Source organism: Silene latifolia, unplaced genomic scaffold (genome assembly GCF_048544455.1).
Source record: "Silene latifolia isolate original U9 population unplaced genomic scaffold, ASM4854445v1 chrun_scaffold_16, whole genome shotgun sequence".
Lineage (NCBI taxonomy): Eukaryota > Viridiplantae > Streptophyta > Magnoliopsida > Caryophyllales > Caryophyllaceae > Silene > Silene latifolia.
The window spans coordinates 8544329-8560220 of record NW_027413123.1 but is presented as its reverse complement, the minus strand read 5'-3'; the positions used below and the strand labels follow the sequence as shown (position 1 = coordinate 8560220).

Here is a 15892-nt window from a genome sequence, read left to right as displayed (position 1 = left end):
GCCAAAAATGGCGCCGTTGACGGAGACGGTGTTAAATTGATTTGATTTTCATTAATTGTTTTTAGTTGTGTGTTTCTTTACCTTGTGGAAGTTAATCTCCTCAAAGTTGTTCTAATTGTTTTCGAGTTGTTTGATATTTTGCATGACTAGGAGATCACAAGGTAATTTATTACCTATTGATTTCGATATTGAAAGGACCTTAACCAACAATAGAAGAGTTACTAAATGTAATTCAAGAGTTGTAGGTATTCTAGAGATTGTGGACATTTAACCAAATAACGTTGAGTTTACCAACCCTTTTGCAAGAGAAGGAGAGGATACCCCAATTCAAAACTCACCAGAAAATCAACCTACAATACCTAAATTTTCATCACATTCCTTACCAACCGAGGTGAACCTACCAAACGGTACTCCTACACCACCACATTTAACCGGTACTTTCTTTGCCAAATCCGCATTCATACAATTAGTTGAGAGAAGTTAATTTGGAGGGATGCCTAGTGAAGACCCTCATTCACATATGGAGACTTTTAGTGACTATTGTGATGCAATTTCTCAAACCGGAGTTACTCAAGACCAAATCCAATGGGTGTTGTTTCCTTTTTTCTTTGATCGGTACCGCAAACTAATGGTTGAAGAGCCTAGACAAGGCCACACTTGGTATTGATTCATGGATGAAGTTAGCACTTGCCTTCTACAAGAAATTCTACCCTCCGGAGAAGACTAATATGTTGAGAGCCCAAATCACCGGTTTCATGGCAAGGGATGAGAAATCATTATATGAAGCATGGAGGAGATTTAAGGACGCTTATCGTTCTTGTCCACACCATGGACTTAGTGAGTGGTTCCTTGTGCAACTATTTTGGAACGGCCTATATGAAGACTCCCGCAATATTCTTAATATGGGATCCAATGGGATGTTTACCGAAGTTGATGATAATCAAACATGGGCCAAAATCGAAGAGATGGCGGTTCATAATTCCCAATATAGTAGGCCTCGAAAGGCCATAAGAGGAGGAAAGCATGAGGTAGATTCCATCACTCAATTGGGTGCTCAACTAAGTGCTCATATTGACACCATCAATTTGAAGTTTGAGAAGGCCATGGCTAAGCTTGATCAAGCCTCCAAATCACCCAAACAACATGTTAATGCTATGGTGGCATCATCCTCAATCCCAAGTGGAGTATGTGAAAGTTGTGGAACCTTGAGACATGATCAAAGCGAATGTAGGGGAACAAGTGAACAAGTCAATGCTTTCCAAGCATACAAGAGTGGCATCCCTTATTCCAATTACTATAATGAGAACACCAAATTCCATTCAAATCTTTCATACAAGATCCAAAATGTCCAAAACCCCCAACAAACATACACCCCACCTCCAATGAGAAACCAAGCTCAAAGACCCTTTTTCAACCAAAGCCAAGGTTACCAAAATCAACCTTCTTACAACCAACCAAATGACCAAATCTTTGATGTTTAAAAAGCGGTCCTCCAAATAAAAAAGAACCAACAAGAATTTTTCACCCAAATGCAAAAAGATAGCCAAGTTAAAGAGATCACCATCAACAACATTCTTGCCCACACCAAAATGTTAGAAACTCAATTGACTCAATTTGCATCTTCTAGCTCTCAAAGACAAAAGGGGCAATTACCGCCTCAAGGTAATCCCCCAAGATATGAGACGGCTAGTGCCATCCATTTGAGAAGTGGTACAAGATATGAGAGGCCGAAGAGGCCAATTGAGGAAGATATTGTGGATGTTAGTCACAAGCAAGGAGTTGTGGAGAACTCTAAGGAGGTAGATCCTACCTCCAATGAAGTTTCAAAGAAGAAGAATGAAGAGAAGGCTAAGGAAAAAGAGCCTATTGTGATTAGACTTCCATTCCCAAGTCGACAAGCTAATCCTAAGCTTGATGACCAACTTGGAAAGTTCATGGAAATTGTGAAGAACCTAGAGGTCTTAATCCCATTCACGGAATTGATCAATCATGTTCCGGCTTATCCAAAATACATGAAAGATATTCTTACCAAGAAGAAATCCATCCGAAAGCTAGAGACTATTGCCTTTACCAAAGTGAGTAGTGCTATTCTTCAAGGAAGTTCCCCTCCAAAGCTCAAAGATCCGGGAAGTTTTTCTATTCCATGTACCATTGGCAACACTACAATCAACAAAACATTATGTAACCTTGGAGCAAGTGCAAGTGTTATGCCATACTCGGTATGTAAGAGGCTAGGTATGCAACAGCTCAAATGCACCAACGTCACTCTCCAGATGGTGGATCGATCAACAAAAGTACCTTTAGTGGTATGGGAGGATGTGCCCGTGAGAATTGGCAAATTATTCATCCCGGTGGACTTTGTCATTATAGACATGGAAGAGGATTCCAACATTCCTATCATTTTAGGAAGACCTTTCTAGCATACCGCCGGAGCGGTAATCGATGTGAAACATGAAGAGCTCACAATTGAAGTGGGAGATGAGACAATCACTTTCAATCATGACAAAACCATGAGAGCTCCTGCAGCAGGAGCTGACACCTAGGCGAACAATCTTTTAGAGGCTGACCAGGAGCAAGCAAGGCACACTCATGCTGAGCCAGGGATACCAGGCATGAATCAAACCAGGAATAACACTCACGCAACCTCATCTGCCAGTACAGTCTCATCAGGCCACCAGAACAGCAGTCAGGCCGGCAACCAATAGCCACCTTGGCCAGCTGACTCTCTTTTCAACTAATATTAAATCAGTCTTAAGGAGCCAGGGACCAGTCCTAAAGAATTCCACAGAAAAATCAAAACTGAAGCAAGTTGCAGGTGGGGTAATTCAGATAAAGCAAGTTTGCCATTGTTGGCCAAGCAGGTGAAAACTCTTAACAAAGAAAATGCTGGCTTATTTCAGCATTTATAGAAGAAGCCTTGAGCCACACAAGATGCCTGGACAGGGCCATTTTGACTTCAACAACCAGCCAGAGAGACACAACAGTCAAGAAGACAACCTGTCACTATCAGTCTACAACTCTTTTGTTCCATTCAGTTTGCCTTAATTTTCTATTGTATCCGTTGTAAAATAAGTCCACTACTCTTGTTTGCTTTCCAAATTTAATCCTGGCCCTTAGATGGAGTTGTCTAGGGTTTATCATGTACTGAAAATTTTATAGGAAGGCCTATATAAGGACCATTCCTCAGTCTGTTTTATTCAGACTTTGATTAATGAAAAACCTTGAGAGTTCTCTCAAAATTTGCAAATCTTATTAACTTTGCGGAGTTTTAGTTGTAAGTCAGACTTAATATCTTCTTGTGCTTGCTTAGAAGATGATTAAGGATCTATGGTGTTACTTAGAACAGGTCTGTGCTTGCTTGAACTATTTTAAGTGCATTGTCTGATTAGGCTTGAGTTGATTCTGTGCTTGCTTGAACAATTCAGTCTTACCCCCCCCCCCCCCAAATTATTAAGTTTTGTCTCTCTTCTTGCTTGAGAGTAAATTTGATAATTATATCCCTTTTATATTCAGAAAATATCACAAAAAACAGTCACAAGAGTCTTCCTGAAAAACCGTCTGAAATTTCACCTATGTCAGCTTGGTCTTCTAATTATTTAAAATACTAAGTATGCGTGTAAAATTCTGAAATTTGGCACAATTTAAGTTTTTTCCTTTTAACTAAATTGTCACCAAGTTTCATCATTTTTCAAGTCCATTTACTATTTTTACAAAAATCTTCAAGTTTATTCCATTCCCAGAACATTGCTCTTTGTCTGTTTCAGGGAGTGTTCAATATGTGTCTATCCCCATAGTTTACACTACAAATTCTGGTCATCCGAGCTTAGGTTATAACACAATCCTACCTTGTGTTAGTCCTGAGTGAGAGAAAAAGTGAGTTCATTTTACCCTAACTACAACAAAAACACAACAAATAACCCAATGAGTGAAGAGAGATTAGCAGGGATGGAAGCAAAGATGGATCAGTTAACCAACCTGGTTAATGTGACCCTGGAAGCTGTGAACACTGTAATGGCAAACATTCCCACTCCAGAAAGAAGAAAACCACCACCCTACAGACGAAGAGGCAGGGGTAGAGGTATCCTTGGAGCAGGAACGGGTCAACCACACCATCAGGATGAAGAAGAACTCAACTCAGAATCAGAAGAATCCATGATGGAAGAAGGTAACTTCTTGGCTAGAGATAAGGATGTTAAGGTAGATATCCCTGATTTCCATGGTTGTTTAAATCCTGAGGACTTGTTAGACTGACTTAGATCTGTTGAGAAAGTCTTTGAGTTTAAAAATTATGATGATAGAAAAGCTTTTAAAGTTGCTATTTTAAAACTCAAGGGCTATGCTTCTCTTTGGTATGAGAGTATGAAACACCAAAGGATTAGAGATTGAAAGGAACCAGTTAGGTCTTGGCTTAAGTTAAAAAAGAAATTAAAAGAGAAGTTCATAGCCAAAGACTACACCCAGGATATTTTTATTAAACTGACTTAGTTGAGACAAGAGCAGTTATCTGTTGAGGCCTACCTTAGGAACTTTGAGCAGCTAACCCTACAATGTGAGGTGACTCAGAAGCCTGAGCAAAAGATTACTAGGTTTGTTGAGGGTTTAGATCCTAAGATAGCTAGCAGGGTAAGAATGCAACAAGTCTGGTCATTTGATGAGGCAGTTAACCTGGCCTTAAGAATTGAGAAACTGGGGAAAGTGAAGCCTGTAACACCCAAATTTCCCATCAGACCAACATTCAAACCTTATACTGGTGTCAAAATCACTGAGACACCTAAGCCAGCTACCCAACCCACAGCAGACAAAGGGAAGGCACCCATGTATCCTAAAACAAACCCACCTTTGTCCAGAGATAAGATCAAGTGCTTCCAATGCCAAGGCTTTGGCCATTTTGAGAAGGAATGTCCTTCTAATAGAGCTCTCACAGCCATGGAGATTGAAGAGTGGGAGAGGGAAGGTCTAGTTGAGTATGAGGAAGAAGAGACACTAGCTCCATCAGAAATGGAAGTTGAGAAGGAAACTGATCAAGGACAAGTTGTGGCTCACCCTGATACAGGGCACAATTTGGCCCTATGGAGGGTTATGCACTCCCAACCAGCTCCTCTAGAAGCTGATCAGAGGTTCATGATATTCAAGAGTAGGTGCACTGTCCAAGGGAGGGTATGTAATTTGATCATTGATGGAGGTAGCTGTACCAATGTAGCCTCCACCATTATGGTCTGTAAGTTAAGTTTACCTACTCAGCAGCACCCCAGTCCATACAAGCTAAGATGGTTAAACAAGGGGACTGAAGTAAGAGTTGACAAACAGTGCATTGTTCCTTTTTCAATTGGGAAGGTGTACAAAGAGGAAGTGTTATGTGATGTGGTTCCTATGGCTGTCTGCCATCTACTGTTAGGATGACCATGGGAATTTGACGGCAACACCATTCACCAGGGAAAGGAAAATGTTTATGCCTTCAAGCATAATGGCAAGAAAGTCACCCTGACTCCCTTGCCACCAAACCAGAGAGGTTATGGAAGTCCTAATATGCATGAGGAGGTTAATGGAGTATTGTTTTTATCTAAAGCAGCCATGGTCAGAGAGCTAAAACAAGAGCAACTTGTGCTGTTTCTCCTGTCAAGGGAAATCAACACTGAGGAGGAACCTGATGTGCCTGCAGAGGTTCAACCTCTGATTCATAAATATAAGGAGGTTTTCCCAACTGAGTTGCCTAGTGGTTTGCCACCCCTGAGGGGCATTGAGCATCACATAGACCTTGTACCTGGTTCTGTGCTCCCTAACAGGCCAGCTTACAGATGTGATCACACAGCAACCAAAGAACTACAGCATCAGATTGAAGAATTAATGACAAAGGGATTTGTGAAGGAATCATCGAGTCCATATGTAGTGCCTGCTTTACTGGCACCTAAGAAAGATGGAACTTGGAGGATGTGTACTAATAGCAGGGCTATAAACAACATCACAGTCAAGTACAGGTTCCCTATTCCAAGTCTAGGTGACATGTTGGATGAGCTTAGTGGGGCTCAAATCTTTTCAAAGATAGATCTCAAGCAAGGATATCATCAGGTGAGGATAAGAGAAAGTGATGCGTGGAAGACAGCTTTCAAAACAAAATATGGGATTTATGAATGGCTTGTTATGCCATTTGGGTTATATAATGCCCCAAGCACTTTCATGAGGCAAATGACTCAAGTTCTAAAGCCTTGCCTTGGAAAATTTGATGTAGTATACTTTGATGATATACTCATCTACAGCAGCAGTCCATCTGAACATCTATTACACTTGGAAGCCATTTTTCAAATACCGCTTGAGTAATATACCTTCATGGTCAATGAGGTAGCATTTCTGGGATATATTATATCAGGAAGAGGGATATCAGTTGATCAGGAGAAGATTAAGGCTATACAAACATGGCCAGTCCCACAAACAATCACATAAGTAAGGGGATTTTATGGTCTAGCATCCTTTTACAGGAGGTTCATTAAGTATTTCATCTCAAGTGTTGCGCCAATCACTGAGTGCATGAGAAAAGGAGATTTCCAATGGACTGAAGCTGCTCAGCAGTCCTTTGACAAAATCAAGAAGTTAATGTGTGAGACTCCCATTCTAAAGCTGCCTGACTTTGAACAATTGTTTGAGTTAGAGTGTGATGCCAGTGGAGCAGGGATAGGAGTTGTTCTAATCCAAGGCCAGAGACATGTGGCCTATTTCAGTGAGAAGTTAAATGGAGCCAAGCTGAAATATTCAACTTATGACAAGGAGTTCTATGCAATCATAACAGCCCTTACACATTGGAGTCACTACCTGAAACCCAAGCCATTTGTGTTGCATTTTGATCATGAGGCCCTGAAATACATTAATGGCCAACACAAATTGAGCCATAGACATGCTAAGTGGGTAGAATTCCTTCAAGCTTTCAATTTTTCAAGGAAGTATAAGGAAGGGAAACAAAATGTAGTAGTTGATGCCCTATCAAGGAGGCACTCTTTGTTGACTGTCATGAGTAACAAGGTCCTTGGGTTTGAATTCATGAAGAAGATCTATGGGGAGGATCCTAACTTCTCTGGGTAGTGGATTAATCTCACAAAAGGAGGTTCAACTCAGGGCAAGAGGTAAATGCTGCAAGAAGGATTTCTGTTTCATGGTAACAAACTGTGTGTGCCAAAGGGATCTTACAGGGATATGCTGATCAGGGAAGTCCATTCCGAAGGACTAGGGGGACATTTTGGGGTACAGAAGACCCTAGAGATCTTGCAGGATCAGTTTTATTGGCCTAGGATGATAGGTGATGTTCAGGCAGTCCTTAGAAGGTGCTCAACATGCCAGAAAGCCAAGAGCTCCTTCCAGGGAGGACCCTACACTCCACTGCCTATCCCTGATAAGCCTTGGGAAGATGTTAGCCTTGATTTCATTGTGGCACTACCTAGGACACAGAGAGGCAAAGACTCAATCATGGTGGTTGTGGATAGGTTCAGTAAGATGGCTCACTTCATAGCCTGCAAGAAAACTGAGGATGCTGCTAATGTTGTTGAGCTATATCTCAAAGAAATTGTGAGACTCCATGGGATTCCTATGACAATTGTATTAGACAGAGATACCAAGTTCATGAGCTACTTTTGGAAGACCCTATGGAAGCTGCTGAAAACAAAGCTTTTGTTCAGTACCTCCCACCATCCACAGACAGATGGCCAAACTGAGGTCACCAACAAAACTTTGGGGAGGATTCTAAGATGTCTAGTTAACAAGACTTTGAAGGATTGGAATTTATAATTAGCTGCAGGTGAGTTTGCATTGAACAGAGCACCATCTGTTGCTACTGGTCACAGTCCTTTTGAGATAGTATATGGGGTTAATCCACTCATGCCCTTGGACTTGTCTTCTGTCCCAAGGGGAGAGCTCAGTCCTAATGCCAAGAGAACAGCTGAACAACTGCTGAAGCTGCATGAAACTGTAAGGAAACAAATTGAAAGGTCCAATGAGCTGTAAAAGAAGCAAGCCAAGACACCTAAAAAGAAAAAAGAATTTGAGGCAGGGGATCTGGTTTGGCTACACCTCAGGAAAGAAAGGTTCCCTTCTAAGAGAAAGAATAAGCTTATGCCTAGAGCAGATGGACCATTTGAGGTCTTGGAAAGAATTGGCCCAAATGCTTATAAAATTGACTTGCCAGGGGACTATGGGGTTCATGGTACATTCAATGTGGGTGATCTCAGTCCATTCTATGAAGATTTTGAGGAGGAAGATCCAGGCTTGAGGTCAAGCCCTGTTCAGCCAGGGGGGTTGCAGTAGGAGCTGACACCCAGGCCAACAATCTTTTGGAGGCTGACCAGGAGCAAGCAAGGCACACTCATGCTGAGCCAGGGATACCAGGCATGAATCAAACCAGGAACAACGCTCAGACAACCTCATCTGCCAGTACAGTCTCATCAGGCCACCAGAACAGCAGCCAGGCCGTCCACCAACAGCCACCTTGGCCAGCTGACTCTCTTTTCAACTAATATTAAATCGGCCCTAAGGAGCCAGGGACCAATCCTAAAGAATTCCACAGAAAAATCAAAAATGAAGCAAGTTGCAGGTGGGGTAGTTCAGATAAAGCAAGTTTGCCATTTTTTGCCAAGCAGGTGAAACTTTTAACAAAGAAAACACTGGCTTATTTCAGCATTCATAGAAGAAGCCTTGAGCCACACATGATGCCTGGACCAGGGCCATTTTGACTTCCAACAACCAGCCAAAGAGACACAATAGTCAAGAAGACAACCTGTCACTATCAGACTGCAACTCTTTTGTTCCATTCAGTTTGCCTTAATTTTCTTTTGTACCCGTTGTAAAATAAGTCCACTACTCTTGTTTGCTTTCGAAATTTAATGCTGGCCCTTAGATTGAGTTGTCTAGGGTTTATCATGTACTGAAAATTTCATAGGAAGGCTTATATAAGGACCATTCCTCAGTCTGTTTTATTCAGACTTTGATTAATGAAAAACCTTGAGATTTCTCTCAAAATTTGCAAATCCTATTAACTTTGCGGGGTCTTAGTTGTAAGTCAGACTTAATATCTTCTTGTGCTTGCTTAGAAGGTGATTAAGGATCTGTGGTGTTACTTAGAACAGGTCTGTGCTTGCTTGTACTGTTTTAAGTGCATTGTCTGATTAAGCTTGAGTTGATTTTGTGCTTGCTTGAACAATTCAGTCTTAATCCCCTCAAATTATTAAGTTTAGTCACTTTCCTTGCTTGAGAGTAAATTTGATAATTATATCCCTTTTATATTCAGAAAATATCACAAAAAACAGTCACAAGAGTCTTCCTGAGAAACTGTGTGAGATTTCACCTATGTTAGCCTGGTCTTCTAATTATTAAAAATACTTAGAATGCGTGTAAAATTCTGAAATTTTGCACAGTTTAAGTTTACCCTTTTAACTAAATTGTCACCAAGTTTCATCATTTTTCAAGTCCATTTACTATTTTTACAAAAATCTTCAAGTTTATTCCATTCCCAGAACATTGCTCTTTGTCTGTTTCAGGGAGTGTTCAATATGTGTCTATCCCCATAGTTTACACTGCAAATTCTAGTCATCCGAGCTTAGGTTATAACACAATCCTACCTTGTGTTAGTCCTGAGTGAGAGAAAAAGTGAGTTCATTTTACCCTAACTACAACAAAAACACAACAAATAACCCAATGAGTGAAGAGAGATTGGTAGGGATGGAAGCAAAGATGGATCAGTTAACCAACCTGGTTAATGTGACCCTGGAAGCTGTGAACACTGTAATGGCAAACATTCCCACTCCATAAAGAAGAAGACCACCACCCTACAGAGGAAGAGGCAGGGGTAGAGGTATCCTTGGAGCAGGAAGGGGTCAACCACACCATCAGGATGAAGAAGAACTCAACTCAGTATCAGAAGAATCCATGATGGAAGAAGGTAACTTCTTGGCTAGAGATAAGGATGTTAAGGTAGATATCCCTGATTTCCATGGTTGTTTAAATCCTGAGGACTTGTTTAACTGGCTTAGATCTGTTGAGAAAGTCTTTGAGTTTAAAAATTATGATGATAGAAAAGCTTTTAAAGTTGCTATTTTAAAACTCAAGGGCTATGCTTCTCTTTGGTATGAGAGTATAAAACACCAAAGGATTAGAGATTGAAAGGAACCAGTCAGGTCTTGGCTTAAGTTAAAAAAGAAATTAAAAGAGAAGTTCATAGCCAAAGACTACACCCAGGATATTTTTATTAAACTGACTCAGTTGAGATAAGAGCAGTTATCTGTTGAGGCCTACCTTAGGAACTTTGAGCAGCTAACCCTACAGTGTGAGGTTACTGAGAAGCCTCAGCAAAAGATTGCTAGGTTTGTTGAGGGTTTAGATCCTAAGATAGTTAGTAGGGTAAGAATACAACAAGTCTGGTAATTTGATGAGGCAGTTAACCTTGCCTTAATAATTGAGAAACTGAGGAAAGTGAAGCCTGCAACACCCAAATTTCCCACTAGACCAACATTCAAACCTTATACTGGTGTCAAAATCACTGAGACACCTAAACCAGCTACCCAACCCACAACAGACAAAGGGAAGGCACCCATATATCCTAAAACCAACCCACCTTTATCCAGGGATAAGATCAAGTGCTTTCAATGCCAAGGCTTTAGCCATTTTAAGAAGGACTGTCCTTCTAATAGAGCTCTCACAGCCATGGAGATTGAAGAGTGGGAGAGGGAAGGTCTAGTTGAGTATGAGGAAGAAGAGACACTAGCTCCATCAGAAATGGAAGTTGAGAGGGAAACTGATCAAGGACAAGTTGTGGCTCACCCTGATACAGGGCACAATTTGGCCCTATGGAGGGTTATGCACTCCCAACCAGCTCCTCTAGAAGCTGATCAGAGGTCCATGATATTCAGGAGTAGGTGCACTGTCCAAGGGAGGGTATGTAATTTGATCATTGATGGAGGTAGCTGTAACAATGTAGCCTCCACCATTATGGTCAGTAAGTTAAGTTTACCTACTCAGTAGAACCCCAATCCATACAAGCTAAGATGGTTAAACAAGGGGACTGAAGTAAGAGTTGACAAACAGTGCATTGTTCCTTTTTCAATTGGGAAGGTGTACAAAGATGAAGTGTTATGTGATGTGGTTCCTATGGCTGTCTGCCATCTACTGTTAGGAAGACCATGGGAATTTGACGGGAACACCATTCACCAGGAAAAGGAAAATATTTATGTCTTCAAGCATAATGGCAAGAAAGTCACCCTGACTCCCTTGCCACCAAACCAGAGAGGTTATGGAAGTCCTAATATGCATGAGGAGGTTAATGGAGTATTGTTTTTATCTAAAGCAGCCATGGTCAGAGAGCTAAAACAAGAGCAACCTGTGCTGTTTCTCCTGTCAAGGGAAATCAACACCGAGGAGGAACCTGATGTGCCTGCAGAGGTTCAACCTCTGATTCATAAATATAAGGAGGTTTTCCCAACTGAGTTGCCTAGTGGTTTGCCACCCCTGAGGGGCATTGAGCATCACATAGACCTTGTACCTGGTTCTGTGCTCCCTAACAGGCCAGCTTACAGATGTGATCCCACAGCAACCAAAGAACTGCAGCATCAGATTGAAGAATTAATGACAAAGGGATTTGTGAGGGAATCATTGAGTCCATGTGCAGTGCCTGCTTTACTGGTACCTAAGAAAGATGGAACTTGGAGGATGTGTACTAATTGCAGGGCTATAAACAACATCACAGTCAAGTACAGGTTCCCTTTTCCAAGGCTAGGTGACATGTTGGATGAGCTCAATGGGGCTCAAATCTTTTCAAAGATAGATCTCAAGCAAGGATATCATCAGGTGAGGATAAGAGAAAGTGATGCGTGGAAGACAGCTTTCAAAACAAAATATGGGATGTATGAATGGCTTGTTATGACATTTGGGTTATCTAATGCCCCAAGCACTTTCATGAGGCTAATGACTCAAGTTCTAAGGCCTTGCCTTGGAAAATTTGATGTAGTATACTTTGAAGATATACTCATCTACAACAGCAGTCCATCTGAACATCTATTACACTTGGAAGCCATTTTTCAAATACCGCTTGAGTAATATACCTTCATGGTCAATGAGGTAGCATTTTTGGGATATATTATATCAGGAAGAGGGATATCAGTTGATCAGGAGAAGATTAAGGCTATACAAACATGGCCAGTCCCACAAACAATCACAGAAGTAAGGGGATTTTATGGTCTAGCATCCTTTTACAGGAGGTTCATTAAGTATTTCATCTCAAGTGTTGCGCCAATCACTGAGTGCATGAGAAAAGGAGATTTCCAATGGACTGAAGCTACTCAGCAGTCCTTTGACAAAATCAAGAAGTTAATGTGTGAGACTCCCATTCTAAAGCTGCCTGACTTTGAACAATTGTTTGAGTTAGAGTGTGATGCCAGTGGAGCTGGGATAGGAGCTGTTCTAATCCAAGGCCAGAGACATGTGGCCTATTTCGGTGAGAAGTTAAATGGAGCCAAGCTGAAATATTCAACTTATGACAAGGAGTTCTATGCAATCATAAGAGCCCTTACACATTGGAGTCACTACCTGAAACCCAAGCCATTTGTGTTGCATTCTGATCATGAGGCCCTGAAATACATTAATGGCCAACACAAATTGAGCCATAGACATGCTAAGTGGGTAGAATTCCTGCAAGCTTTCAACTTTTCAAGGAAGTATAAGGAAGGGAAACAAAAGGTAGTAGTTGATGCCCTATCAAGGAGGCACTCTTTGTTGACTGTCATGAGTAACAAGGTCCTTGGGTTTGAATTCATGAAGGAGATCTATGGGGAGGATCCTAACTTCTCTGGGGAGTGGATTAATCTCACAAAAGAAGGTTCAACTCAGGGCAAGAAGTAAATGCTGCAAGAAGGATTTCTGTTTCATGGTAACAAACTGTGTGTGCCAAAGGGATCTTACAGGGATCTGCTGATCAGGGAAGTCCATTCCGGAGGACTAGGGGGACATTTTGGGGTACAGAAGACCCTAGAGATCTTGCAGGATCAGTTTTATTGGCCTAGGATGATAGGTGATGTTCAGGCAGTCCTTAGAAGGTGCTCAACATGCCAGAAAGCCAAGAGCTCTTTCCAGGCAGGACCCTACACTCCACTGCCTATCCCTGATAAGCCTTGGGAAGATGTTAGCCTTGATTTCATTGTGGCACTACCTAGGACACAGAGAGGCAAAGACTCAATCATGGTGGTTGTGGATAGGTTCAGTAAGATGGCTCACTTCATAGCCTGCAAGAAAACTGAGGATGCTGCTAATGTTGTTGAGCTATATCTCAAAGAAATTGTGAGACTCCATGGGATTCCTATGACAATTGTATTAGACAGAGATACCAAGTTCATGAGCTACTTTTGGAAGACCCTATGGAAGCTGCTGAAAACAAAGCTTTTGTTCAGTACCTCCCACCATCCACAGACAGATGGCCAAACTGAGGTCACCAACAAAACTTTGGGAAGGATTATAAGATATCTAGTTAACAAGACTTTGAAGGATTGGAATTTATAATTAGCTGCAGCTGAGCTTGCATTCAACAGAGCACCATCTGTTGCTACTGGTCACAGTCCTTTTGAGATAGTATATGGGGTTAATCCACTCATGCCCTTGGACTTGTCTTCTGTCCCAAGGGGAGAGCTCAGTCCTAATGCCAAGAGAACAGCTGAACAACTGCTGAAGCTGCATGAAACTGTAAGGAAACAAATTGAAAGGTCCAATGAGCTGTACAAGAAGCAAGCCAAGACACCTAGAAAGAAAAAAGAATTTGAGGCAGGGGATCTGGTTTGGCTACACCTCAGGAAAGAAAGGTTCCCTTCTAAGAGAAAGAATAAGCTTATGCCTAGAGCAGATGGACCATTTGAGGTCTTGGAAAGAATTGGCCCAAATGCTTACAAAATTGACTTGCCAGGGGACTATGGGGTTCATGGTACATTCAATGTGGGTGATCTCAGTCCATTCTATAAAGATTTTGAGGAGGAGGATCCAGGCTTGAGGTCAAGCCCTGTTCAGCCGGGGGGGTTGCAGTAGGAGCTGACACCCAGGCTAACAATCTTTTGGAGGCTGACCAGGAGCAAGCAAGGCACACTCATGCTGAGCCAGGGATACCAGGCATGAATCACCCCAGGAACAACACTCAGGCGACCTCATCTGCCAGTACAGTCTCATCAGGCCACCAGAACAGCAGCCAGGCCGGCCACCAACGGCCACCTTGGCCAGCTGACTCTCTTTTCAACTAATATTAAATCGGTCCTAAGGAGCCAGGGACCAATCCTAAAGAATTCCACAGAAAAATCAAAACTGAAGCAAGTTGCAGGTGGGGTAATTCAGATAAAGCAAGTCTGCCATTTTTTGCCAAGCAGGTGAAAACTTTTAACAAAGAAAACACTAGCTTATTTCAGCATTCATAGAAGATGCCTTGAGCCACACAAGATGCCTGGACCAGGGCCATTTTGACTTCCATCAACCAGCCAAAGAGACACAATAGTCAAGAAGACAACCTGTCACTATCAGACTGCAACTCTTTTGTTCCATTCAGTTTGCCTTAATTTTCTTGTGTATCCGTTGTAAAATAAGTCCACTACTCTTGTTTGCTTTCCAAATTTAATCCCGGCCCTTAGATTGAGTTGTCTAGGGTTTATCATGTACTGAAAACTTCATAGGAAGGCCTATATAAGGACCATTCCTTAGTCTGTTTTATTCAGACTTTGATTAATGAAAAACCTTGAGATTTCTCTCAAAATTTGCAAATCCTATTAACTTTGCGGGGTCTTAGTTGTAAGTCAGACTTAATATCTTCTTGTGCTTGCTTAGAAGGTGATTAAGGATCTGTGGTGTTACTTAGAACAGGTCTGTGCTTGCTTGTACTGTTTTAAGTGCATTGTCTGATTAAGCTTGAGTTGATTTTGTGCTTGCTTGAACAATTCAGTCTTAATCCCCTCAAATTATTAAGTTTAGTCACTTTCCTTGCTTGAGAGTAAATTTGATAATTATATCCCTTTTATATTCAGAAAATATCACAAAAAACAGTCACAAGAGTCTTCCTGAGAAACTGTGTGAGATTTCACCTATGTTAGCCTGGTCTTCTAATTATTAAAAATACTTAGAATGCGTGTAAAATTCTGAAATTTTGCACAGTTTAAGTTTACCCTTTTAACTAAATTGTCACCAAGTTTCATCATTTTTCAAGTCCATTTACTATTTTTACAAAAATCTTCAAGTTTATTGCATTCCCTGAACATTGCTCTTTGTCTGTTTCAGGGAGTGTTCAATTTGTGTCTGTCCCCATAGTTTACACTGCAGCTCTCCGACTACATGAGCCATGTTTCATGATCGATCATTATAGCCGAGAAAGAGATAGGAAGAAGCTAGAATCTCTATGCAAGGATCAAGCCATGAGTAAAGAAACACCACCCGCATGGAAGAAGAAAGTGGATGACCTTCAAGTAGCTCTATCCGGAGAGAAAGGAATTTTCAACAACAATGAAATCTTGAATAGCTCACCCATCATGACAAGTAATGAAGAAGGCCTCATCGGCCAAGGAAACAAGGAAGAAGAGTTGTCCTTATCAACTCATGACATAATTGGGGACAAGCTAGTGAAGTTTGTGGTCTATGGGACGACGAATTTGAAGGGTTGGTCAATCCTTATATTAGAAATACTATGACCTTAGACCAAGGCTTTGTGGATCCTTGTCATCACTTTGACTTGGAATACAACAATGAAGAAAACAATGTGCAAAGGTCTACCCAAAACATCTATCATAACAATGAGCAAGCCTTCGACTACTTTACAAGGTGTTGAGCAACATCAACAACACTCCGGCTTTGCCCCCTTGATATCTCATCCAAGAATGAGAGTTTGGTGGAGTCCTCCCTGAACCAC

General features: G+C 41.4%; 1 protein-coding gene across 1 annotated transcript; it reads left to right on the top strand.

Annotated features, from left to right (window-relative positions):
- The first annotated feature begins 3921 nt into the window (after nucleotides 1–3921).
- On the top strand, nucleotides 3922–6315 carry LOC141637238 (uncharacterized). Its single transcript, XM_074446803.1, has 3 exons — nucleotides 3922–4197; nucleotides 4486–5376; nucleotides 5434–6315. Exons 1-3 carry the CDS (start codon nucleotides 3922–3924, stop codon nucleotides 6313–6315), a joined length of 2049 nt encoding a protein of 682 aa, XP_074302904.1.
- The last annotated feature ends 9577 nt before the right edge of the window (nucleotides 6316–15892 follow it).

Coding starts and splice junctions, on each gene's coding strand:
- LOC141637238 (XM_074446803.1), top strand. CDS start 3,922: ATGAGTGAAGAGAGATTAGCAGGGATGGAAGCAAAGATGGATCAGTTA. Junction 4,198..4,485: donor CTAGAGATAAGGATGTTAAG/GTAGATATCCCT, acceptor AAACTGACTTAG/TTGAGACAAGAGCAGTTATC. Junction 5,377..5,433: donor GTGATGTGGTTCCTATGGCT/GTCTGCCATCTA, acceptor ACCATTCACCAG/GGAAAGGAAAATGTTTATGC.